Below are 26,076 nucleotides of genomic sequence, written 5' to 3' on the forward strand. Positions count from 1 at the left end.
GCAATGACAGGAATCCAGGAAGAAACAGTCTGTAAAAGAAAAATAATGTCCAAAATATGGATCTTTTTTTCACACTTACAAAGTGGAACGTGCCAAACCATTATTTTTGACATACCGTTACACCCTCAGGGATCATACAGTTATGTGGCTTCAGCGTTGTAACCAGTCCCTTTAGGCCGCCTGCAAAAACAAAGAAAGACAACAGTGCTCTATTTCATCTTTAAATTAAGTATTGGCAGGTTAAAATGCTTTCTCTTGCAGAACGGGCAAACAACTTTCCTCCCCTGCCTAAATTCATAAAAGTGAAGCCATGCTTTTATCAGAAGTACACATTTTTGAACTTCAACTACAAGTGTTTAGTGTGGTGCCTTGAATTTAATTTGTTCTGTGGCCCTGCTCATACTCTGATCTGACCCCAATATCAAATCACACATCATTTCATTTTGGGGGAAAAAATGCACCAGAAATTCATGTGGGTGAAGACTCTCCCTAATTTCCACAATCGACACAAGCTAAATTTAGCTCCTCCCCAACATACAACAATGTTAGTGTCTGAGTTGAGATGTATCAGATCAACATACTGTACTTAGTTGACACCAACGAGTACTTTCCTTTGGCCCCATCTTGTGGCCTCTTAGAAAGAAATATCACAAGAAAATTTCAAAAAGTGAAATTTTCAGGAAATTGGTTTGGGGTAGAATCCAGAGGAAAAAGAAAAACACAAATTGGTAAATTTGTAAAGAGGAAAACACGAACAGGCACCGTTCATTATAATGCAGTCTTAAACAATGTTATTATTATGTACGTCAAGTGAAACTGGAATTTAATGAATAAAGACTCAAGGGTGAATCATTTTGGAGTGACCACCGTGTCGAAACCTACTGGGATGCTCATCTTCATTAAAGACTGTGTCCGTGTAATTTTAACGTTGCGCAGGGACTCGCATGGAAAGTCTTCATCGCAGATTACTTGCGTGCTATAGTAGGAGCTCCTGTTGTGCCTCACGACAGTTCCAACTTGGCACAGTAGTAAATACAACTATACTACCGTTTGCCTAATAGCATATTTGCCCAAGTTATTATTAGACATTTTCAAAAACACACAACAAATTTAACGAATTGCCTCGATTCAGCCTTTTTTGGATTAACATGACCCTGATTACTGAAAAAAATACACCGACATAAAGAACAAAGTCAAATTTTAGCAAGCACATTGTCTTGTTTGTTTGTTTTTTTCTTTTTTGTATACAGTATTCCTATTGTGACAAGTTAAAAATTGCAAATTTTTTGGGGTGTGTGTGTATAGACTGCCATATTAATAACAAATTTTGCTTTGAGAACCCCATCTCCCGAAATTGTTGAAAGAGCGACACTTTTGACGGTGAAGCGCATGTGCCTTACCTACTGTATCATCGAGTCTTAAGACATCTGATTGGAGATTTGCTTTCGGAATATCAATCATGTGTTTTGCATGTGATGGATGTCACTTGGGACTCGCTGAACTAAGTTAGTAAACAACGCTGGACCAGACCTTGTCTGCAATTTTGCTTGTTTTGCCGTCTGCATTTGCTTTTTGCTTGTCTGCAGATTTCATGTGCGCTTTACAAAGATGTGTTTCGTCCAGCTCTTGTGGCCTCTGGTGAAATTTGAGCTTCAATTTCAGTACAATATATTTGTTATATACTGCATATGTAACAATGTGTATAGTGCCTGTGCATTTTGGTCAAGACTGTGAATGTCAAGCTGGAAAACAAATAAACAAAACATTGAATGGAAAAGAAGATGGAATGGAAGGTTTCAATGAACAGTTGTCTCAATTTTATATACCTAGCAGGGATGTGTCCAAGGACCGGCAACCCGAGGCCAAGGCCAAGGACTTGCCTCCGAGGCCGAGGCCAAGGCCAAGGACTTGGAAAATTTTCCGAGGCAAGGCCAAGGCCAAGGACTTGAACGAGTACTTTCCTTTAGCCCCATCTTTTGGCCTCTTAGAAAGAAATATCACAAGAAAATTTCAAAAAGTGAGATTTTCAGGAAATTGGTGGGGGTAGAATCCAGAGGAAAAAGAAAAACACAAGTCGGTAAATTTGTAAAGAGGAAAACACGAACAGGCATCGTTCATTATAATGCAATCTTAAACAAAGTCATTATTATGTACGTCAAGTGAAACTGGAATTTAATGAATAAAGACTCAAGGGTGAATCATTTTGGAGTGACCACCGTGTCGAAACCTACTGGGATGCTCATCTTCATTAAAGACTGTGTTCGTGTAATTTTAACGTCGCGCAGGGACTCGCATGGAAAGTCTTCATCGGAGATAACTTGCGTTCTATAGTAGGAGCTCCTGTTGTGCCTCATGACAGTTCCAACTGGGCACAGTAGTAAATACAACTATACAGTACTACCGTTCGCCTAATAGCATATTTGCCTAAGTTATTATTAGACATTTTCAAAAATACACAACAAATTTAACGAATTGCCTCGATTCCACTTTTTTGGATTAACATGACCCTGATGACTGAGAATATACACCGGCATAAAGAACAAAGTCAAATTTTAGCAAGCACATTGTTTTGTTTGTTTGGGGTTTTTTTTTTGTATGCAGTATTCCTATTGTGACAAGTTAAAAATTGCATTTTTTTTTTTTTTTTGGTGTGTGTGTAAAGATTGCCATATTAATAAACAACAAATTTTGCTTTGAGAACCCCATCTCCCGATATTGTTGAAAGAGCGACACTTTTGACGGTGAAGCGCATGTGCCTTATCTACTGTATCATCGAGTCTTAAGACATTTGACTGGACATTTGCTTTCGGAATATCAATCATGTGTTTTGCATGTGATGGATCGTCACTTGGACTCGCTGAACTAAGTAAACAATGCTAGACCAGACCTTGTCTGCAATTTTGCTTGTTTTGCCGTCTGCATTTGCTTTTTGCTTGTCTGCAGATTTCATGTGCGCTTTACAAAGATGTGTTTCGTCCAGCTCTTGTGGCCTCTGGTGAAATTTGAGCTTCAATTTCAGTACAATATATTTGTTATATACTGCATATGTAACAATGTGTATAGTGCCTGTGCATTTTGGTCAAGACTGTGAATGTCAAGCTGGAAAAAAAATAAACAAAACATTGAATGGAAAAGAAGATGGAGTGGAAGGTTTCAACTGAACAGTTGTCTCAATTTGCCCTAAATAAATCTATCTTATATACCTAGACATCTATCCGGCACAAGTGGTTATCATACCGCTATCTCCCTCACAGGTTTTGTGCTGTGGATTTGCATTGCGAGTGCTCAGGCGACCTCTAGTATTCCAAAACCATGCATCTTAAACGTCCATAAGAAACAGAATTTTGGATGGAGTTCTATGACACTTGCACAATGGGAGTTGAAGTTAAAGAACCCTTTAGCAGGCATGACTTTCAGTGTGAAAAATGGCTGAGTCGATCTTGAGTGTGTGTTACAGGCTGGAAACAAGCTGGTTATTTCCTGGTGAAACTTGCAATACCATTTCTGGATGAGGTGTTGTATGCCTTGACAACCAGAAGCTTCAGTTGATTTACTTTAATGTATGTGTGTGACATGAAGAAGGATCTATGCTTTCCTCCGCCATCCACAGTCTCACACATGTGGACGTGGATTGAAGCTTAAATTCTCTTATATCGTTATTTAAACGGGCTAAAAAAAACCTCAGTGCACACAGGCAGTTTTTGTACACACTGCAATATGCACACATGTCATCAAACCACATGTACAGTGCACAACGTGTAACAAGTGTAACATTTTGTGTGTAAAACGACAAAGAAAATGGGGGTGGGGAAAAAACTCAGAAAACAATTCTTAAAAAGAATTAGAAGACATTACACATTGATTGCCACATTGGAATGACAACTCTGCATTAAATATAAATAACATTGGAAAGAAACGTGTGGAATTTTTGGTCTCTATCTTGGCTACTGTCTGGACCTCTGTTTGCTGCTGCTGTGCTTGTCCCTGGCAGGACTTGGAGTGCGAGCCACTTGGCACCTGGGGGCCACGCTGAGCTGGTCCCTGACAACAGGTGGTCGTGAGGAATGATGAGTGTTCACGTAGATTGCACAGTGTGGTTCTAAAGGAATATGAATGAGAAAAACAGTCATGAATTTACCGGTGGAATCATACATTCAAATACATTTAACACACAATTGTCGAAAATAAACGTTCTAGACTTTCAATCTTGAGGCAACATAATGTCGCACGACTCTCGTACAGTGAGCAAGAAGCGGAGTTTATGAAACTTCTCAGCCTTTTCAAGTGTCAAAGAGAATAGATTTGTTCTCAAGCTATTTTCAGTCATTTTAATATGGTTATTAATACTTAAAAATAACAGAAGGTGTGGGGACCGAACAAGTGTATCAAAAAATTAAAAACTGACCATATTTGGACATATGGGGCTTCCGCCCGACAGCAGCAATAGTGAGATGGGGTGAGTAGTAGCTCACTTCCATAAAGTCGGGCCAAATGGTCGTTTCCTTTGACAATTAGTTTTTATTGTGCTGTAGAACTGCACATCATCATACTGAAAACTGTTTCTACTGACATCTGTGACATTAGGAGAAGCAAGCCCTGTGGTTGCTGCAATTTATGTTGCCGAAAGGAAACAAACACCCCGTGTGGTCCATTTTTTGAAGGTCTCGTTTCTGTTATTGAGGGGGCACAGGAGAGAACGTGTCTGTGTTCTTAAGCCCTCGTTCCTTTTTGTCTGTGCTGTTCAACCACAATAACCACCAGCTCTCTCAGCTTCTGGTTGTCAGGTAAAGGAAGCTACCAGATAAAGAAGAACTTAAACACCCCGTGAAATGAATGGCATTTTTTTAAATATGTAATTACAATGTTCTAAGTACTTATGTTCAACTGCTTTTCACCATGTCAGTTTTTTAGATTTTCTTTTTTTGGGGTGGAGCTAAAATGGCGGCATGTGACACACTGTTAAGTTCGGCAGGACTCTTCCTGTTCCGACTAGAACTTCAGTGCCCTCGTTAGCTTGCAAGCTAGCTGGTGGATAGCAAGAATAAGCCCCATGACGATCAGGTGGAGTATATTCCAAAGGTCTTGAGCGAATATATTTTCCATCTCAAACATGTAAGAAAGTTTAGTAGAATACCATATTGGTATTTGATTGACAGTCGGGTGGACCATTGTCCACAGCGTTAAAACAATAGCTTCATTCTTACATGATTTTGAAACCTCAATTTATCGGCTTAGCATTTTTTTAATCATTCAAATTAGGCAGGGTTGCTCAGAGCTACTTCTCATTGGTGTGTCAAATTTACAAGATGTTTATTTTAACTTTACAGGGACCCAAAAAGATGGAATTAGCAATTGGCAGATGAGGCTACCTTTGCGTCTACATCGTCGTATCAGAAGCACACACAGAATCAGCAGTGCCGGTATGATGAGGCCGAGCACTCCAACAGTGACCCACAGCCACCACGTCTCCAGCAGGGGCACATCTGTGGGAGGCACAGAAACACCCTCTGCAAGAAATACATGGCTAGATTGAAGTGCTTTGTGCTCATGCCAATGATTGATATACAGTAAAAGGCAAAAGTTTGGAAACACTTTTATGTTGAAATGGTCTCAAACAAATTAAGAGGCCAAGAAATTCAAACTATTACCGGTAACTCTTGATAATGCACAGCCATGAACTGAAAGTCATTCCAGGTCATAAAGGAACATCCACATCACATAGCTGACTGAGAATAGCAGAAGAAGATGCGCAATGCTGTTGTCTTGGCAACGGGTCCGACTTGGAGAATCAAAATCATAAAAACATTTTATTTTGATGATCTTTTTTTTTTTAACCAAATATAAGTCTTTCAATATTTCAATATGTCACCGACTTAACTATTAATCTAAAATTCTAGAAATTTTTTTTAAAATCATGAAAAAACACAGGAATTTGAGTCTTTTTCCAAACTTTTGACTGGCACTGTACAGTGGAACGCTCATAGCCAAAAAAAGAAAAGCTTGTAATATCCATCCATCAAAAGAGAATAAATTTGTTTTCAAGCCATTTTCAGCCATTTTAATATGGTTATTAATACTGTACTTAAAAATAACAAGGTGTGGGGACCGAACAAGTTTATCAAAAAATTAAAAACTGACCATATTTGGACATATGGGGCTTCCGCCCGACAGCAGCAATAGTGAGATGGGGTGAGTAGTAGCTCACTTCCATAAAGTCGGGCCAAATGGTCGTTTCCTTTGACAATTAGTTTTTATTGTGCTGTAGAACTGCACATCATCATACTGAAAACTGTTTCTACTGACATCTGTGACATTAGGAGAAGCAAGCCCTGTGGTTGCTGCAATTTATGTAGCCGAAAGGAAACAAACACTCCGTGTGGTCCATTTTTTGAAGGTCTCGTGTCTGTTATTGAGGTGACACAGTCAGACAACATGCCTGTGTTCTTGAGCCCTCGGTTCCTTTTTGTCTGTGCTGTTCAACCACAATAACCACCAGCTCTCTCACTTTCTGGTTTGTCATGTAAAGGAAGCTACTAGACAAAGAAGAACCTAAAGACCCCGTGAAGTGAATGACATTTTTTTAAATATGCAATTACAATGTTCTAAGTAATTATGTTTAACTGCTTTTCACCATGTCAGTTTTTCAGATTTTCTTTTTTGGGGTGGAGCTAAAATGGCGGCACGTGACACACTGTTAAGTTCGGCAGGACTCTTCCGACTAGAACTTCAGTGCCCTCGTTAGCTTGCAAGCTAGTTGGTGGCTAGCAAGAATAAGCCCCATGACAATCAGGTGGAGTATGTTCCAGAGGTCTTGAGCGGATATATTTTCCATCTCAAAAATGTAAGAAAGTGTAGTAGAATACCATAATGGTATTTGATTGACAGTCGAGTGGAGCATTGTCCACAGCGTTAAAACAATAGCTTCATTCTTACATGATTTTGAAACCTCAATTTATCGGCTTAGCATTTTTTGAATCATTCAAATTAGGCAGGGTTGCTCAGAGCTACTTCTCATTGGTGTGTCAAATTTACAAGATGTTTATTTTAACTTTACAGGGACCCAAAAAGATGGAATTAGCAATTGGCAGATGAGGCTACCTTTGCGTCTACATCGTCGTATCAGAAGCACACACAGAATCAGCAGTGCCGGTATGATGAGGCCGAGCACTCCAACAGTGACCCACAGCCACCACGTCTCCAGCAGGGGCACATCTGTGGGAGGCACAGAAACACCCTCTGCAAGAAATACATGGCTAGATTGAAGTGCTTTGTGCTCATGCCAATGATTGATATACAGTAAAAGGCAAAAGTTTGGAAACACCTTTATATTGAAATGGTCTCAAACAAATTAAGAGGCCCATAAATTCTAACTATTACCGGTAACTCTTGATAATGCACAGCCGTGAACTGAAAGTCATTTCAGGACATAAAGAAACATCCACATCACATAGCTGACTGAGAATAGCAGAAGAAGATGCGCAATGCTGTTGTCTTGGCAACGGGTCCGACTTGGAGAATCAAAATCATAAAAACATTTTATTTTGATTATCATTTTTTTGAACCAAATATAAGTCTTTCAATATTTCAATATGTCACCGACTTAACTATTAATCTAAAATTCTAGAATTTTTTTTAAATCATGAAAAAAAACAGGAATTTGAGTCTTTTTCCAAACTTTTGACTGACAATGTACAGTGGAACGCCCAAAGCCAAAAAAAGAAAAGCTTGTAATATCCATCCATCCAATTCATTGTCCTCCACTTATCTGAGGTCAGGTCTCAGTGGCAGCAGCTTAAGCAGGGAAGCCCAGACTCCCCTCTCCCCAGCCACATTGTCCAGCTCCTCCTGGAGGACCTCGAGGCGTTCCCAAGCCAGCTGGGAGACATAGTCTCTCCAGCATGTCCTGGCTCGTCCTCGGGATTCTTCCCAGTGGGACATGCCTGGAACACCTCACCAGGGAAGTATCCAGGTGGCACCCTGACATCATGCCGGAGCCACCTCCACTTGATCTTAGAAGGTACATACTGTACTGTCACTAACCGGTGGACCAACGTTTTTTTTGACAATTTTGGTTGACGTGAGATTTTTCTTAGGTAAAATATGTACCATGGCTCAACAAAGGTTGGGAAACACCGGCATTAATTGACAGCTCTCCGCAAACATCAACAGAAGCAGGATACACTTACGAACAAGCACTGGTGTTCCACTACTGTCCAGAGTCCTCAGTTCCGGAATATCCACATGGATGCGGCAAAAGTACCATCCGCTGTGTTGCTGAGTGACATTGGCTAAAGTATAGTTCAGTGATATCTCTTTTTGCTCGGTTCTGTTTGACATGTTGGAGCAAAAGAGTTGCTCAGAGTGGACCAACGAGGGTTCAGATGGATTAAAATGCCAGCAAATTCTGAATCTCTTTGATGTCCAGCTCTTCAGTCGGTGGCACAAAGTGAGGGAGGAACCCACGGGAACGTCCACTCTTGCTTGGGATTCATTCAGAATGGCGGAACACTGAGCCGCTGCTGCAACGCAAACTGTACAGCCATAACAGAAAAAAGAAGGGTCAGGTTTAATTTTGCAGAGCTTTATTTATTTTATTTTACAAACTTTTCTATTTTATTTTGCAGTCCTAATAACTACAGACTAAAGTTATATTAATTTTGGGCTTTTCAACAGTTATTTTTATTTTGTTTTTCAAATTTAGTTAGTTTTATTATTTTTGAGAGAGGTTTGTCAGTTTTTATTTTTTTTTTTTTTTGAAAATGCTTTGTGTTGGTTTGAATTTCTTAGTTTTAGTTTTTGGGTTTTTTTTTAATAAGGGGTATTTGTCGCATGAAAGATTAAAAATGCATAAATAAGGTAAGACAAGATAGAAGGCTGGATGGATTGACCAAGAGATGTATAGAAAGAATCAGAATCAATTTAGGGGATTCGTGTACAGTTTATATCCCCCTGTGTCACAATGTTTGTTTTTATATTCTATATTGGCCAATATATTGGAAGTCTTTTTTTTTTTTAGCCGGCAGTATCACTATTGGTTTCAGCTCCAAAGTTCCTATATCAGTTGGTCGCCAATCAGCTAAACTCGCCTTTTTTTTTTTTTTTTGTTAGCCAGTTCACAACATTCATAAAAATGTGGGAACAAATTATTTTGATAGCATAATAGTTGCGATACATGTAGTTTGAACCATTTTTTGCCAAGTATGGCCATAATTTAAGCTAAAAGAGGGAAACTGTTTTGTACGAAATTATTATTTTGTCACATTGCCAAGTCGGTAGGGAATAATTTTGACTTTGCACTTAAGTACATTTTAGAGTCTGCACTTCTGACTACAGATGAATTTCATCTGTACTTTTTTATACTAAGTTTACCAGTTTTTACACAAGTTAATTCGACTTAAGTAGTGAGTGCGAATCACCTCTGCAAGGCTCAGAAAACCAGCATCATCATTCGTATTCATTTATGAACAATATAATCTTCAAAGTACTTAACATGCATAGTTTGGGGTCACAAAACCAGGAGAAATCGATGGACAGAAAATGTAAGCGCCACACAGGAAAGCCAGTAAAAATTCGAACTCCACACCGCCGAACTGTGTGGCAGACGTGCTAACCACTAGGCAAACATGTTAACCACGAGAGCACCTTTCACCCTTCGACTTTTTCTACAAATTGTGCAAGATAAATATTACTCATAATCGCTGTTTTTACTTACCAGTCAGTAGCACCAATGCTGATTGCATCAGTGACATTTTCATCGTTGTCTTCTCATCCTCTCTGCAGTATAAACTCCCCTCAAGTACGACGAAATGAGCTGTGCATGAGTGGGTGTGAAATATTTTTTCCACCCTCAACCTAACAGTGACAGAGACTTACGCTGAGGTTGCTGCGGTGGGTACTGCAAAGTTGTTACACAGATGCGAGTACTGTGTATGCATTACTGTCGTGTCAAACATATCCACAGTTACACAACAGATGTTCATTATCTGCTTGTAACTAACTTGGAAGAAGCTGTCCCTATATCCAAAATAATGTAAATATATCCACTCATAAATTGTAAGGCCGCATTGCTAATTTTGGGATGGACGACGTGTGGCACATACAGCGAACCAGACCAAGAAAATCAGAGCAAAATTATATATATTTTAAAAAAACTTGTTTTCCCCTTTTTTTGTGGACCCTAGTAAGTCAATTCTGAAATTTATTGTGGTGGATACTGGATAGCATTAAATTGACAGTGGTGACCTCAATTTGAAACAGTCTGTAAGGAGAAGGCTTCAACACGACCAACACACCTTGCTATGAGTAGGCTATCATCCTTGTCAGTGCTTGGACTAAATTATAATTTGGAACTAGTGAATTGGACTAGTAGATGCCCAGCACCAAAAAAATATGCTTGGTGAGGTATATTAATTCCAACAATATTTGACATAATCTGTCTGGACTGCGCAGGAGGACATCATGTTTGATAATACCAACACCACAGGGCAACCTTGCACTGTGACCTCGCCTCTGACATATTAGAGCTTGGATGGCAGACACACTTCCATGTTTCGACTCATTACGTTATATTTTCAGGGAGTCCCTGTCGTTGGAGTGACACCTTTGATGTCTGCATTATTTCTACCTTCTTTTGCTAAAAAAAAAAAAAAAAAAATCTACTTTTAAAATACACTTTAAAAAATATTTGTAAAAACATTTCCTAGAAAAAAAAACCCAACAATTTTTGTTAATGTCAATTTTTTTTCTTGACTGCTCAGATGATCCAAATGAGCCAAAAGTGATTGACAGCACTCCCGCCACAAATTAGATGCAGGTGTCAAAGCCTTTGTCTGTGATTGATGTAAGGGTTCCCCAGCTTGGTTAAAGGCTGTGTGTGTCTGTTCTTCCAGTCATCGCCTTTGCTGGTTTGCTACTTTCCTGTCCTTCTCTGTTATCATGGGGGTTCACCTATTTGCGGTTCTGCTGTGGTGTGCTGGAGCACTTCCTGGCCTTCTTGCGGTGCAATTATTGTCAACTGTCACCTGTGACAATGACAGCCTGGCAGCGGCGGCGGCTCTTGGTGTCCAACACATCAATGGAAGGCAAAAGCATGGCTTCAGGTTCAAGCTGCAGGAGGTCCTGAGCAGCAAATATCAGAAGGTTCGTACTTTGCATTAGAATGCAGTTGTCTTGAGCAGTGTCAAAAAACAATTTTTTTTTTTTTTTTTTTTTTTAATCCTCCTTCCTCTGAAAAATTTTTGGGACATCCAAAGCAGCTAACTTGCTGTCTGTCTTTTGACATCACAACTCGCTGAGGCATGCTCAGTTTGATGGTGACTTTAAATGCTGCCTTTTTAATATCTTAAAACGATACACGCACACAAATTGATATGTTTTGACCTTTGATGGAAGCCATGGTGAGAAGATGTGACTGACAGAGGAGGGAGATGTTAATTTTGGGCTTTTCAACAGTTATTTTTATTTTGTTTTTCAAATTCAGTTAGTTTTATTATTTTTGAGAGAGTTTTGTCAGTTTTTATTTTTTTTGAAAATGCTTTGTGTTGATTTAAATTTATTAGTTTTAGTTTTTGGGGGGTTTTTTATAAGGGGTATTTGTCGCATGAAAGATTAAAAATGCATAAATAAGGTAAGACAAGATAGAAGGCTGGATAGATTGACCGAGAGATGTATAGAAAGAATCAGAATCAATTTAGGGGATTCGTGTACAGTTTATATCCCCCTGTGTCAGAATTTCTTAGTTTTAGTTTTTGGGTTTTTTTTTAATAAGGGGTATTTGTCGCATGAAAGATTAAAAATGCATAAATAAGGTAAGACAAGATAGAAGGCTGGATGGATTGACCAAGAGATGTATAGAAAGAATCAGAATCAATTTAGGGGATTCGTGTACAGCTTATATCCCCCTGTGTCACAATGTTTGTTTTTATATTCCAGCTCCAAAGTTCCTATATCAGTTGGTCGCCAATCAGCTAAACTCGCCTTTTTTTTTTTTTTTTGCCGGCAGTATCACTATTGGTTTCAGCTCCAAAGTTCCTATATCAGTTGGTCGCCAATCAGCTAAACTCGCCTTTTTTTTTTTTTTTTGCCGGCAGTATCACTATTGGTTTCAGCTCCAAAGTTCCTATATCAGTTGGTCGCCAATCAGCTAAACTCGCCTTTTTTTTTTTTTTTTGCCGGCAGTATCACTATTGGTTTCAGCTCCAAAGTTCCTATATCAGTTGGTCGCCAATCAGCTAAACTCGCCTTTTTTTTTTTTTTTTGCCGGCAGTATCACTATTGGTTTCAGCTCCAAAGTTCCTATATCAGTTGGTCGCCAATCAGCTAAACTCGCCTTTTTTTTTTTTTTTTGCCGGCAGTATCACTATTGGTTTCAGCTCCAAAGTTCCTATATCAGTTGGTCGCCAATCAGCTAAACTCGCCTTTTTTTTTTTTTTTTGCCGGCAGTATCACTATTGGTTTCAGCTCCAAAGTTCCTATATCAGTTGGTCGCCAATCAGCTAAACTCGCCTTTTTTTTTTTTTTTTGCCGGCAGTATCACTATTGGTTTCAGCTCCAAAGTTCCTATATCAGTTGGTCGCCAATCAGCTAAACTCGCCTTTTTTTTTTTTTTTTGCCGGCAGTATCACTATTGGTTTCAGCTCCAAAGTTCCTATATCAGTTGGTCGCCAATCAGCTAAACTCGCCTTTTTTTTTTTTTTTTGCCGGCAGTATCACTATTGGTTTCAGCTCCAAAGTTCCTATATCAGTTGGTCGCCAATCAGCTAAACTCGCCTTTTTTTTTTTTTTTTGCCGGCAGTATCACTATTGGTTTCAGCTCCAAAGTTCCTATATCAGTTGGTCGCCAATCAGCTAAACTCGCCTTTTTTTTTTTTTTTTGCCGGCAGTATCACTATTGGTTTCAGCTCCAAAGTTCCTATATCAGTTGGTCGCCAATCAGCTAAACTCGCCTTTTTTTTTTTTTTTTGCCGGCAGTATCACTATTGGTTTCAGCTCCAAAGTTCCTATATCAGTTGGTCGCCAATCAGCTAAACTCGCCTTTTTTTTTTTTTTTTGCCGGCAGTATCACTATTGGTTTCAGCTCCAAAGTTCCTATATCAGTTGGTCGCCAATCAGCTAAACTCGCCTTTTTTTTTTTTTTTTGCCGGCAGTATCACTATTGGTTTCAGCTCCAAAGTTCCTATATCAGTTGGTCGCCAATCAGCTAAACTCGCCTTTTTTTTTTTTTTTTGCCGGCAGTATCACTATTGGTTTCAGCTCCAAAGTTCCTATATCAGTTGGTCGCCAATCAGCTAAACTCGCCTTTTTTTTTTTTTTTTGCCGGCAGTATCACTATTGGTTTCAGCTCCAAAGTTCCTATATCAGTTGGTCGCCAATCAGCTAAACTCGCCTTTTTTTTTTTTTTTTGCCGGCAGTATCACTATTGGTTTCAGCTCCAAAGTTCCTATATCAGTTGGTCGCCAATCAGCTAAACTCGCCTTTTTTTTTTTTTTTTGCCGGCAGTATCACTATTGGTTTCAGCTCCAAAGTTCCTATATCAGTTGGTCGCCAATCAGCTAAACTCGCCTTTTTTTTTTTTTTTTGCCGGCAGTATCACTATTGGTTTCAGCTCCAAAGTTCCTATATCAGTTGGTCGCCAATCAGCTAAACTCGCCTTTTTTTTTTTTTTTTGCCGGCAGTATCACTATTGGTTTCAGCTCCAAAGTTCCTATATCAGTTGGTCGCCAATCAGCTAAACTCGCCTTTTTTTTTTTTTTTTTTTTAATCCTCCTTCCTCTGAAAAATTTTTGGGACATCCAAAGCAGCTAACTTGCTGTCTGTCTTTTGACATCACAACTCGCTGAGGCATGCTCAGTTTGATGGTGACTTTAAATGCTGCCTTTTTAATATCTTAAAACGATACACGCACACAAATTGATATGTTTTGACCTTTGATGGAAGCCATGGTGAGAAGATGTGACTGACAGAGGAGGGAGATGTTTTTTTGGGTAATGTAAGTCCTGCATTTCCTGTACAATGTGTTTCCTGATCCAGGTATCAGGAGGTTGCCACATTGATGTCACCGTGAAGCTTGTGCAGACAAAATGTCACTTCACCAACCCCAAATCTGATGACCAATGTGAGCTTTGGCGACGGGATGAACGGGTAAATGGTCCTTTTAGTTCTAAGAGATTACAGCTGCTGATGTAGGTGAAATGCTAACTGTGTTGTCATTTAGGGAGTAGTGGCCATGTGCAGCATCGAATTTTGGGTCATGTGGGGTCTGGCCGAAGTCATAAGACATGAATGCACCACCAGACCAGGTCACAACACAGAACCTCTCTTTGTCACATGCCATCCTCCAATCTGAAACTAAATTCAGTGGATCCTCAGTTCATTAATTTACTTAATTCTGAGACTCTTTACAAACTGAATTTGAGCTCTGACTTGGATTTTTCCAAGGTGTCTCGAACGCATCATTTTTTAAAAACCCATGTAAAATTTCACACAATCTAACTTTTTTTGCTGCCAACTGAAATGTCACCTGTTGTACAGAGTTTACCAATGAGGAGATGGTGACCATTTGTCCCAGCTGCCCTGAGTTATTGGCTCTTGATGACCTGACCGCTGTGGAGGTGGTGAATGATGCTGTGGTCAAGTTCAACCGGGAGCGCAAACACCTGAATTACTTCACCCTGATGGAAGTGGCACAAGTCACAAAGGGGGTGATGACTGTTTTCCTTTCAGTTTCCTACATCACACCCCATGTCCTTGATGCCCCCTTATTCTTTTTCGTAGTACGCCGCAAAAATCGGCACGATGACTTGGCTCAAGTTTGTCCTGGTTGAAACCACGTGTCCTAGAGGAGCCAGGAATACTTTTGTTGCTTGCGCACCTCGCTGTTCTGACATAGCTGTGAGTTATAGCCTTCTTGCTAATGGCAGCCAGACGCGTGCGCTTTGTGGCTTTGATTTGGTTCTGAACATGATTGTTTTTCTCCAAGCATCACGCCTTTTGCCAAACAACCTATTACAATTTGCACAGAGAACTGGGACAACTTGAATGCGAATTATATCCACCAAAAGTAAGTCTACAATTAAAGCACTAAATCTTTGTAGAGATGGCGCACTTCATTGTTCCTCTAATCCTCAGAATACAGCGCCGTATCCGACTGGTGTGCCAGAGCCTGTGTGCAAGCCCTTGTTCCACCAAAGTCCAGAAGCTTGCGTCTGCAAGGACCGGCTAAGCAAACCTGATCCATCTGTCCACCACATCTGTCCCTTTCCACTGAAATGATATCAACTTGTAAATAAAAATGTATACTTAAGTAATCTCATCCAAGAATTAAAAAAAAAAATCATTTTACAGTTTCTCTATGTTGTGTTAGCTTTTTTGCCCCTCAAATGTTTTACGTTGGTCTTTAAATCATTTGTTGACCACACTTGTAATTCAAAAAGCTCATTGTAAGGTGCTGTTGAGTTTCCAGTGGCTCTGTTGGAATGTCACTGATACTTTTAACTTTTCACAATTTCTCCGATTAAATCCTTAATACATCCCAGGCTGCAAGGAGGGATAGATGCCACTCAGACCAACTTGGCAGTATCATCACACTCTTTACATTCAATCAAGGCACCAATGTCATTTGTACCACGGCAGATAGACATGTTTGATGGAAGGCACTTAAGCCCCAAAAGGGCAACCATAAAATTGTGGGGAAGGGGGAAAAACGTAATCCACACAATCAGCTATTATACTGTTTGCCTTTATTGTATTGTAGATGGGGCGGTCGTCCTGGTGGAGAAACTTTTTTTTTAGTTCTGGTCAAAGGGCAGGTGCATCAGCACAGTAGTTATGAATGCGTGTTTGATTTCTGAACTTGAGCCGAAATTGTGCTGGTTCACGTGTAAAGTGAATTTAAGAACTATCTTCTAAGCCCTACGCTATAAAGTAATTTTCAATTGCACATGATTAAAATGTGTTAAAAGTAAAACGTGTTCTGAGGAAAGCAACAAAATTACATCGGTTTATTTCATAAGCAAATGATGTACTCTTTCAAACTAAATCCAAATGATTTATGCAGTGTATTTTTGACTCTTGTGACATTCATACGTGACGTAATTATTAGCAGTTAGTTACTAGGTACTCTATTTTTTTAGTTACTCAAGTAGTTATATTGACACTTCAGTTTTATTTGAGTTCTATTCGAAAGCAACTGTACAGGAGTACAAATTTATGGATACACAACCTTTCTAAATTACTCTTTTCCCCGTAAGGTCCCTGAAGGTAGCATCACGCCTAGCCGCAGAGGGAAACACAGCTACCCACAATCCACCCGTGACGCATGCGCGTTACGCTTCGCGGCCCAAAAGGCGTTGCTGCTGGCTTAGTGTCCGTCCGAAAGATGCGTCGCACCCCGGCAGCATCAGTATCACCTCCGCGGTGTTAACTCCCGGAACGCGGGACCGGAACCAGAAGAGAAACCGGCGTCGCTCTTTTGCGACTCGACGGGGCCAGTAGTGGAGGCATTAGTCCGGGATAGCCGAGATGGGAGACCAGAAGGTGAGCCCGAGCCGGAGGAACAGGTGTTTCCGACTGGGGGAGGACGTTTGAGGGCATAGCGTACAAAGGAAATTAGGCAAGAAGGCGGACTTTGTTGTTGGCCACAACTTTAAACGAGTGACCGATATTATGTTTCAAAGTGTGTTTATACCATTATCGTTTGTGTTAAGTGTAATTGGCGTCATAGGTCAGGAACGGGCGGCCTCTCCCAACATGGACGCAGTCTTCAACAGTGACTGTCTACCCGGTTTTTAGATGCTACATTGACGGGGACACGTCATGTTTGTTGCTGCTAGGTTTTTTTTCAATATTTTTCTTCGGCTTGTCGTTGAATGCGGTTGCTCCACTTCAATGGCTGCTCAGCTGCATGATTAAATTATGAATGCGCATCCTTCCGGCCGTGAAGTGGCCTCCTCGGTGCTCAGGTCAGGCGACGTCAGCCAATCAGGACAAAGAATATCCATCACATGGCCGAAGGAGCCTCCAAGGCAACGTGACTCACCTAAACGCGTCAAGTAGGACACACGAATACATCAAACACGTTTATTTTAGTCCCAGGTACAGTCCCATAAACCTGGGAAACACTCACTTTCATTCAAGCATAAATAAGAATACTGCCTATTTGCAGTTTGCTCGTCACGCATGCGTCTCGTCACGATTTTTCCTGTTGCAAAGGGGGACACCGATAGGGCGTCTCCTCCTCCCACAGAAAACACCATGTCTACCAGAAATATCTGCCGTGTGTTCCACGCCGTCTCAAGCTCTAAAATGCCACAGCATGGCACCAAAGCCCTAGACAATTGGAACGTAGTGAGGAGAGTCAAGGAATTATGTTGACGTTAGGATGTAACAATACCACTTTTTTTAGACCGAGTACGAGTACTTACATTTAAGTACTTGCCCATTGATAGTAAGAATAGATCAATGCTTTGCAATTGTGAAGAAAATGTGTTTGGTTTTAGTAACATTTTTTTCAAAAACGTGAATTGTACTCAAATGGAAAGCATCAGACTTATCAAAACAGCACTCGCCATCTCTCCAAGGTAATTATCTAAGTTCTTCAGATGTATAAGAAAATTGCAAATGTTGAAAGTGCTCTTCTTCACCACTACTCGTAACAATTTTACAGAGCGCAAATTGCAGTCGGCTATAGTGTTGTTGTCAGTGTTTCACCACTCAAGTCCTATTCCACCTGCCCAAAACATATACCTGTATCGTTATGTTTGGCTTCTACTTTGGTCCACGCCGACAAATCCCTGAGAATGCTAAGTTAGCTTGTCGCGATAGGCACTGACTGTTTATCTGCCAAATACAGTACAGTACTTTGTAAATATGTTCGTTTGAATTTAAGGTTTACATTGTTTTAATGATCAATAGTTTGGACATTCAATGATTAATACGTTTAATCGCATTCGGTGTTAAAGTCAACAAAGTCTTTAAAGAGGCTTTTATTTTTTTCCTAAAGGATTCATGTTAATACTTGATTGACAATTAGTCACGTTAAAATGTTTTATAAAGCAAAATTGGGGCGCAACTCTTTTCTTTCCTGCAGGAGTCGTTGCGTAAAATCACCCACACGCTGGCCACCAAGAATGAAGAGATCTCAAATTTCGTCTGCAGTCTCAAACAGAGCCTGGACAACCTGGAGGTAATGACATACGAGTGGTGGATGAATGAACACGGAAATGAATGTGGGCAGTCATTTCTCCTCCTCCACCAGGCCAACTCTACCCGAGTACAGGAGGACCTGGAGTCTGAGTTCAACTCCCTCCACTCGGTTCTGGATGAGATGAAGGAGAACATGTTGACACGCATTAAACAGGAACGAGCCAGCCGCACATACGAGCTGCAGGTAAGCATGTACACTCACCAGCCATAACATGAACAGCTGCTCAAACCTATGAGAATGGAGATTCACTCTTTCTGTACTCACAGAGTACTGATACCTCTACTCTAGTACTTTTGATATATAAAATTTAATTTCACACAATAACAAAGTATAGCGCCAACCATATATTTTATATTTTATTTTATTTTTTTGCTTTAGATATTGGTGGCTGGTATTGGGGGGCTCCATGAGTAGCCGATAGCTAGTTTCGGCCCAATACGATCCCTGGTATTGGTACTTACTATACGCCCACAAGGGTATAACATTATCCTTGTCGTCAGCACCACAAAGTTCACAGTTAAAGTCGTTCAGGTCATCATTCGCTGCTGTAGATGTTAGGTGAGCCGCAGAAGCGGCCTTTAAATTGTTTAAAGGAACAATTTCTTGTGATTTTTATTTTTGCAGGATCAAAGATAGTCAGGAGAAATGTATCGGGGTAAAAATGGAAATTCTCAGAAATGTAAATAATGAAGTAAAGGACAGATTGGGGAAAGTTCTACAGGAGTGCATAATGAAGAGTGTTCATACAGTATTCATTTACATTTTACAAGCCTGTATATGAGTTCATCCGATTTGCTGTTTGACTCTGATTGAAGATGTAGATTGCTATATTACAGCACATCCCTTGGTGTAATGCCTGCCTATTTTTTAGCAAACATAACATATTTTTGTGTTTTCACTCAGAGTCAGCTGAGCGCCTGCTCCAAAGCGCTGGAGAGTTCGGAGGAGCTGCTGGAGCTGGCCAATCAGACGCTTTGCTCCTCCGGAACGGACGGCTTCACACAGGTAACTTTTGCAACTGTCGGCCTGCGGTGAACTGACATAAAACAGACAACGCTTTTCCCCTCTCTGGCGTCACCGAGCCACCCGCGACATGTTTTGTTCTAAATGTGATCTCAACAATCATTGGCTCCAAACTCAGTTGTCTCTTCGCTTCGTATCTCCTCTCTCCTCCTCTTCCCCTCCAGGCGGCCAAAGACATTAAGGATAGGTATTGTACACAGCCATCCATTGCTTCCATTTTGTTCTTTTTACCCTGATATAACCAGCCATTTCGTTTGATAGCGTGCATGTGTTCCAACATGTAGTCATCCTTTTCTTAGACAATAAGCACTTTGGTAACTTTCCACTCAAGAGCCTTTTTGTTGTGGTGTTGTACCGTCTCGTGTCACCCACCCCCCAGCCCCCCACCTCCCTGGATGAATGCTCTCCCTTCTAGCTCCGCCTTCCAGCGCCCATCAAGGCGATGTGCTCAGTGGTAGTCCTGGCTAGCGTCCATGCGTCTTCCTTATGTTTTCTGATTCTCCTCTCTTGTTGACAGCGTGACGATGGCTCCAGCCTTCCGCCTCTCCCTGAAGGCCAAGGCCAGTGACAACATGAGCCATTTGATGGTGGACTTCAGCCAGGAGAAGGCCCTGCTGCAGGGTCTCAAATTTCTTCCAGGTCTGCCTTCTTTTTTTTCCAAATCGTGTCCAGATCTTGCACAGCAATACAGTAAGCCCCTGCTAGTACAGGGACCAAGCCCTGCCGCAAATGGCACTAAAAGGCTAAATAATTTATTAGCTTGAGCTTTTCAGTAGCAACTCAGTTAACAGACATCTAGCCAAGACTGTCTCTAACTTCCCCGAACAATATGGGCTAAACCTGACCACTCCCAGACATGCAAAGATCTTAGAATCGATAAGAATTATTAAACACACCAATTCTTACCACAGTCCTATACCCAGGGTTTTGGCGCCATCTAGTGACATATTGGCTCATTTTTGGCACTTTCCTGGTGTCCTTGAAGGAAAAACTTGTCATAGGTTTTGTCTAATTGCAACCCAATTTAAGGCACATATAATAGATGCGCTACATTAAATTGAGTTTGTTTTTTTTTTTTAATTTTTATTTATTTGTTTATTTTTTTGTGGATGGAGCATGGCAATTAAATTACATCATAAAACAGTCCTTGAATAACTTATTTCGAGCTCAGCCAAAAACAAATACGCAGAGACTTCAGATCAGTGCAGATCCAAAGGATTAATTCCACTGGTGGAAATAATGATATAATGAGTAGTATAATGAATTAAAAAAAAACACACAATTTTACCAATCAAAAGCTAAATCACATGCATGTTGAAGTTATTCTTTTTTATAACTGTTTGTTAGTTTAAAGCTTTGGTGGTGGTCTGCTTAAGTCCTCCGTGATCTTTTTTTTTTTTTTTTTTGTCGCAGTTCCTGCCACGCCAGAGATCCAGCTGTCCGAGTGCCAGGTGTGTGACAACACTGTGACAGTCGTCTGGACACTAGCGGAGCCCGACAGCAAAATAGACCACTACATTTTGGAGCATCGGCGTACCAACCACGAGGGTCTGCCACGCATCAGAGAGGACTATCCCTGGATGGTTGTGGAGGGCATCCGGGAGATGGAGCACACGCTCACAGGTCAGCGAAGGATTGTTAAGACTGGGAGTGGGAATTGGAGAGAAATTTGCAATACATTGTAAAAGACAAACTCCTCTCAATTACCTTAGGTGGTTACACAAAGGAAATTATTATTGTTACATTTTGGGTGCGTTCTTGTCGTCAGGTCTGCGCTTTGACACCCGCTTCATGACGTTCAGGGTGAGGGCATGTAACAAGGCTGTGGCGGGAGATTTCTCAGAGCCCGTTACGCTGGAAACCCACGGTGAGTGCGACGGGGCTCCTGAAAAGCACATGCTTCGACTCTCGACTAACTCCCTTTTGTTTATCCCCCCACAGCCTTCACCTTTAAACTGGACTCGGCCTCGGCCCACCAGAACTTGAAGATAGAGGACCTGAACGTGGAGTGGGATGGCACCGGTGGAAAGATCCAGGATATTCGCAAAGAGAAGACCCGAACCAACTCGCCCATGCAGTCTCCAGCCAGGTGTGGTCTTAAATGTCTGCCAAAAACATACTTGAGATTAATTACCGGTACTATGTTTTTGTTAAACAGGGTTTTTTTTTTGGCGAGTAGATGAAAAAAACAAACGGCAATCGTTGAATTGCGGGCGAGTGACCCACAAATAAGCGGGAGCTCACTACTGTGCTGAAATGTTACACGCAAGCGAAAGAAATTATCTGCATTGATTTTGTCTCAGATTTTTTTGTAAGTCATTTTTTTGTGTTTCATGGATGAGTTTTTAAATTCGTTTTGAATCTTGAACTTGAAAAGTTGGGAAATCCCTGGAAGAAGCAGGTTGATGCAAGTTTGGCAGGTAACAGCAGCCTATGCTAGCCCAAAAGGAATGCTCGACGCACAACAACAACAACACAATATTTGGCAAGATATTTTGTGGTGAGTGGAATGTACGAGGCCTTCATTCCACACACTGGCCACATGTCATAGTCACCTACACATGACAGTGTTGACGTCTAAGGGACTTACCTGAAAGCCTATATCCTTAGTTAAATCTCATCTACGTAATTAAAAAATAGCTTATGGCTTCTTTTGTTCTCCATGAATTGCAACATTTCAATGCGCAAAAAGAAACAGACACCGTCTCAGTGTGATGTAAATTGCATACCGAAAATGGTTCATCAGAACAGATAGTCCCTTGCGTAGCGTACCGAGCCACCCAATCCCAAATGAAAACACTTGCAGCACGGTGTAGAGATAGTTAGGCAGATGTCACCACTAAAACAACAATCAAGCATGTATCTACACTTGAACGCGGCCCGTTGGTCGAGTGGTGAGCGCGTCGACCTCACAGTGCAGAGGTACCGGGTTCAATTCCAGCTCCGCCTCCCTATGTGGCGTTTGCATGTTCTTCCCGGGCCTGCGTGGGTTTTCTCCGAGTACTCCGGTTTCCCCCGACATTCCAAAAACATGCCTGGCAGGCTGATTGAACACTCTAATTGTCCCTAGGTGTGAGTGTGAGCGCAAATGGTTGTTCGTCTCTGTGTGCCCTGCGATTGGCTGGCAACCGGTTCAGGGTGTCCTCCGCCTACTGCCCGAAGATGGCTGGGATAGGCGGAGGACACCCCCCGTGAAGGTGCTTTTATGTGGAATTTTATGCGGAAGGCATTAAGCGGATCGGAAAATGGATGGATGGACTACAGTTGAGTCCTGAATGACCGCCAGGGGGCAGTGCTGATAGCACAGTAATGAATGATTAATCAGTGCTTTGCTGGGACAATGGTAAGCAAAAACGTGTTCTCAGGAGACCCCCCCACTGAAGGGACTTATTAGTCAGGGGCCCAAAGTGGGGCCAACACAGAGTGTCAACCACTCAGTGGGGGTCCCATTAGGGGACACGAGGGCGTGTCACGAGGACGAAGCCGCAGAGCCCCCTTATTTCACGTTGTAAAACATGCTGTAAAACTGTCTACCATTCCATTTGTATGTGCTGTCTTGCAGTGTTTAAATGTCAGTTCCACTTCGTTAACTATAGGGAAAGCTCTTGCGTAACAAATAATATTCCTGACTGCGACGCCAAGTTGGCTGGAACTGGAAAAAGGAGCATCAAAATGATTCTGCTTTCAATAGGTGGAATTGATCCTCTCGGTCAACCATGAGAGCATTTAATCAAAGCCACCATTGTGTCTCCTGTGTCAACAGGTCGGCGCTGATGTCGCCAAAGCGAGCCCCGACGGCCCGGCCCAACAGAGACCGCTTCACAGCAGAGTCCTACACGGTGCTGGGTAAGGCCCAAAGAAATCTGCGAAACAGGGTTGACGTGATTAACGCTGACATTGGGATCACTTTTTACCCGTAGCTGACACAGCCATAGACGCCGGCCAGCAATACTGGGAGGTGCGCTTCGACAAAGAGAGTAAGGCTTTCGCCGTGGGCGTGGCCGTGCGGAGCCTGGGCCGCTTCGACCAGCTGGGGAAAAGCAGTGCCTCCTGGTGCATCCATCTGAACAACTGGCTCCAGCAGAGTCTCACCGCCAAGCACAACAACAAGGCCCGTACGCTAGACTGCCCCATCCCGAGCAGTATAGGAGTCTACTGTAACTACGATGAAGGTGCTTTTACGTGGAATTTTATGCGGAAGGCATTAAATCCATGAATCAAACAACAAGGCCTTATTTGGCACTCAAATGGCTTCAAGCAATCTTTAAAAAGTTTTTTAAAAATGTGAATGCGCCATGTAGGATTTAATTATTGTAAATAGGGCTGAACGATTCATTCAAATTCAAATAGACATCGCGATATAGTAGAATGCAATTTTCAAATCGCAACGGTTGCAGTTCAGAAAGAAATAAAAAAAAAATTAAAAAACATCATTTTGGTCAGTAGACGTTATAAAAACATATTTTTTACATAGTGTATAGATACAGCAACTTCATTGCAGTCCACATGTTTATGTGTCATGGGTTCACGACACACGAAAAGTTGAAGTGATCAAACCACAGATAGGTTTGCTTTGTTCTAATGTGGTTTATGACTTCCTGATTTATGCTTATCCCACACTCGTGAGGTGTAATTTTATTTTAGTGAACTTTTAATGAAAGACTGCAAGTCAGTGTTTTGTAAGTTAAAACAACCAATTGAATTGGATAAACCATTTTCCTACTTCTTCATTTATGGTTCCTTTACCTATAGTGTAAGGCTAACCTATAAAACCAAAACATGTATGCGTAATCAATCTAATATTTAATTGATGAAAATGATGAAAATACACGACAAGGGGATCTTTCCAAAATGATGGCAAATTAAATTGCAATGTTAAAGCGTGAGGGGTGTAATTAGACATTTAAAAAATAATTTACCAATTATTGCATGATGAAGTTGGTCTTAAATTTGATTTTAAATACAATTTAAAAAGTCTTTAAATTTAATTTGCCATAAAATGTAGGAGCCTTCATTTGGAATGGAATGAATTATTCTTTCCAGAGTCAAAGTATTGCATCCTAAAATCTTTACAAAGCATACAGGCAATGTTTCAAGTAACATTTTAACACGAGATATATTCATAGTTTCAGGAAAAAAAACCCTCTTTAAATGCTCTTTTGACCTTCATAACAATGAAGAGCGCTGTCATGCTTAGACGAGGTGCTACTCCACTTCAGGTTGGACAGGGAATTTCTGAATGCCAATACATCTGTCACTTTGGATAAGCACTAAAGCCACTTTATTCAAAGTATGAAAAGCATTCCTTTAAATACAACCGCAGGCGTCTTGGCATGATCGTCGTCATCACCGCCACAGGCATTAATTACTGTTGTCATTTTTTGTCGTCAGTCGCTGTTGCAGACGTTATGTGAGAAGCAGAATCAGCAGCACTTACGAGCATCGTAAATTCCATAAATGTTCATTCTGTTCTTCCTCTTTGTGCTGCACGGTTCAGGTATAACGTGAACAAACAGTTTCTTCAGATTTATTTGGGAGTAAAAATGACGATTAGGGGAAATGTATCAGATTAAAACTCGTTAATCGATATCGTTTGAGTCTATTCTGTTTCAAATGTTCTCCCCCCCCCCCACCACTTTTATATACTCGTAATGGCTGCCAAGGCGTGCTGTCCTTCTTCAACGCCAAAACCAAGCAGCTGATGCACACCTTCAGGACCAAGTTCCAGCAGCCGCTCATCCCGGCGTTCATGGTGAGAAACGATGGGGAAACCGCATGTCTCCAATCTCTCACCTCCAAGGGCTCACGCGATCTCTGCTTGTACTCGTCGGCAGGTGTGGAACGGGAGCTTCTCGGTGGTGACGGGCCTGCAGGTCCCGAGCGTGGTGCAGAGCGGTCAGAGGAAGAACAGCGGCACCAGCAGCTCCAATGCCAGCCTCACCTAGACCGTCCGTCCCTCACTCCTCCAGCCCACCATCAACGCCCCCCTGCATGACTGCAGTCGCCGGCGGTGTTATTCAGCCGTCCCTCGACCCGCCACGGCAGAAGAGTTGGCATCGACATGCCGCACCCACGCCTCACAGGCGCTTTCTTTGCTCTTCTTGCAGGTCCAAGTCCGTCCCATGATTTAGCGCTGGCCGCTGCCCTTTTTCGTAAAGCCCTCCGTCGCTCTCTCCCTGTGCCTTTCTTCTCATTTCCACATCGCCGCTGAGAGAGAGAGATGCCCCTCCCCATTTCACGTTAAAGCATTTGTCAATGTTTCTTGTGTTAATAGTAACGCGTAGCTTATTGTTACTTACGCGCCTAGTCTTATTTAATCCAAATTAAAAACACGCTAACGGATACAACGTAGCGCTGATATCACAGTCAATAACTCTAACTTTGAATCGTACTTAAGATAGCTTAGGCTCTTTTTGGAGCTCTGCAGGTTGCCACTTTTTCAAACATTCTTTAATATTGAGTCAAAAGCCTCTTTTACAAAGAGTTCCTGAAAATGTGACTTGGCATTTTTCCAACATTCTTTAATATTGAGTCAAAAGCCTCTTTTACAAAGAGTTCCTGAAAATGTGACTTGGCATTTTTCCACCTTTGACTTCTACAGAGAACCCAGTGATATTTCCCCAACTTGATTGTCGACAACAACATAGTTCCTGATTCTGATCATCAATTTTTATGTTATTTATTTTTTTATTTTTATTTTTTTAAACACTATCCCATCAGTCATTCACCTCTTTCGTGCAGCGCTCCCGCAACATCCGACCCTGGAATTTATCCACCTTTGGTTTTTACACAGAACCCATTAACAAATCAATGCTTCTCATCAAATCATTTGGGGTTGGCAAAGTATCAGA

At 41.3% G+C, this 26,076-nt stretch overlaps 3 protein-coding genes and 1 long non-coding RNA gene across 9 annotated transcripts; 3 read left to right on the forward strand and 1 right to left on the reverse strand.

Moving 5' to 3' along the window:
• The first annotated feature begins 1,195 nt into the window (after window positions 1–1,195).
• LOC109532387 (uncharacterized) lies at window positions 1,196–3,906 on the forward strand. The gene is made up of 2 exons (XR_002171372.1): window positions 1,196–1,793; window positions 3,151–3,906. It is a non-coding gene; the product is annotated as an uncharacterized LOC109532387 (long non-coding RNA).
• On the reverse strand, window positions 2,922–10,056 carry LOC109532386 (uncharacterized). 5 transcript variants are annotated; one of them, XR_002171370.1, is made up of 4 exons: window positions 9,713–10,056; window positions 8,187–8,531; window positions 7,099–8,009; window positions 2,922–4,099 (listed from the first exon to the last, which is right to left on the reverse strand). XR_002171370.1 is itself a non-coding variant. In XM_019897273.1 (4 exons), exons 1-4 carry the CDS (start codon window positions 9,753–9,755, stop codon window positions 3,945–3,947), a joined length of 681 nt encoding a protein of 226 aa, XP_019752832.1. In that variant the 5' UTR covers window positions 9,756–10,026; the 3' UTR covers window positions 2,922–3,944. The 5 variants fall into 5 exon arrangements, 3 of the variants coding, with proteins under 3 accessions (XP_019752832.1, XP_019752833.1, XP_019752834.1); XM_019897273.1 differs by having other exon boundaries at window positions 7,099–7,236; window positions 9,713–10,026; XM_019897274.1 differs by having other exon boundaries at window positions 7,099–7,212; window positions 9,713–10,023.
• Window positions 10,057–10,843: 787 nt separating this feature from the next.
• LOC109531916 (antihemorrhagic factor BJ46a-like) lies at window positions 10,844–15,310 on the forward strand. The gene is made up of 7 exons (XM_019896453.1): window positions 10,844–11,139; window positions 14,029–14,139; window positions 14,213–14,297; window positions 14,530–14,699; window positions 14,773–14,889; window positions 14,978–15,058; window positions 15,127–15,310. The coding sequence occupies exons 1-7, from the start codon at window positions 10,936–10,938 to the stop codon at window positions 15,268–15,270; spliced, it is 912 nt and encodes a 303-aa protein (XP_019752012.1). The 5' UTR covers window positions 10,844–10,935; the 3' UTR covers window positions 15,271–15,310.
• A 977-nt stretch (window positions 15,311–16,287) lies between these two features.
• Window positions 16,288–25,567, forward strand: fsd1 (fibronectin type III and SPRY domain containing 1). 2 transcript variants are annotated; one of them, XM_019896845.1, is made up of 14 exons: window positions 16,289–16,533; window positions 16,721–17,048; window positions 18,086–18,181; window positions 18,254–18,385; window positions 19,106–19,207; window positions 19,390–19,412; window positions 19,743–19,864; window positions 20,639–20,848; window positions 20,994–21,092; window positions 21,167–21,314; window positions 22,989–23,071; window positions 23,146–23,397; window positions 24,889–24,977; window positions 25,060–25,567. In XM_019896845.1, the coding sequence occupies exons 4-14, from the start codon at window positions 18,323–18,325 to the stop codon at window positions 25,168–25,170; spliced, it is 1,302 nt and encodes a 433-aa protein (XP_019752404.1). In that variant the 5' UTR covers window positions 16,289–16,533; window positions 16,721–17,048; window positions 18,086–18,181; window positions 18,254–18,322; the 3' UTR covers window positions 25,171–25,567. The 2 variants fall into 2 exon arrangements, with proteins under 2 accessions (XP_019752403.1, XP_019752404.1); XM_019896844.1 differs by lacking the exon at window positions 16,721–17,048 and having other exon boundaries at window positions 16,288–16,533.
• Window positions 25,568–26,076: the final 509 nt, after the last annotated feature.

Source organism: Hippocampus comes, unplaced genomic scaffold (assembly GCF_001891065.2).
Source record: "Hippocampus comes isolate QL1 unplaced genomic scaffold, H_comes_QL1_v1.1 scaffold22, whole genome shotgun sequence".
In the NCBI taxonomy this organism is placed as follows: domain Eukaryota; kingdom Metazoa; phylum Chordata; class Actinopteri; order Syngnathiformes; family Syngnathidae; genus Hippocampus; species Hippocampus comes.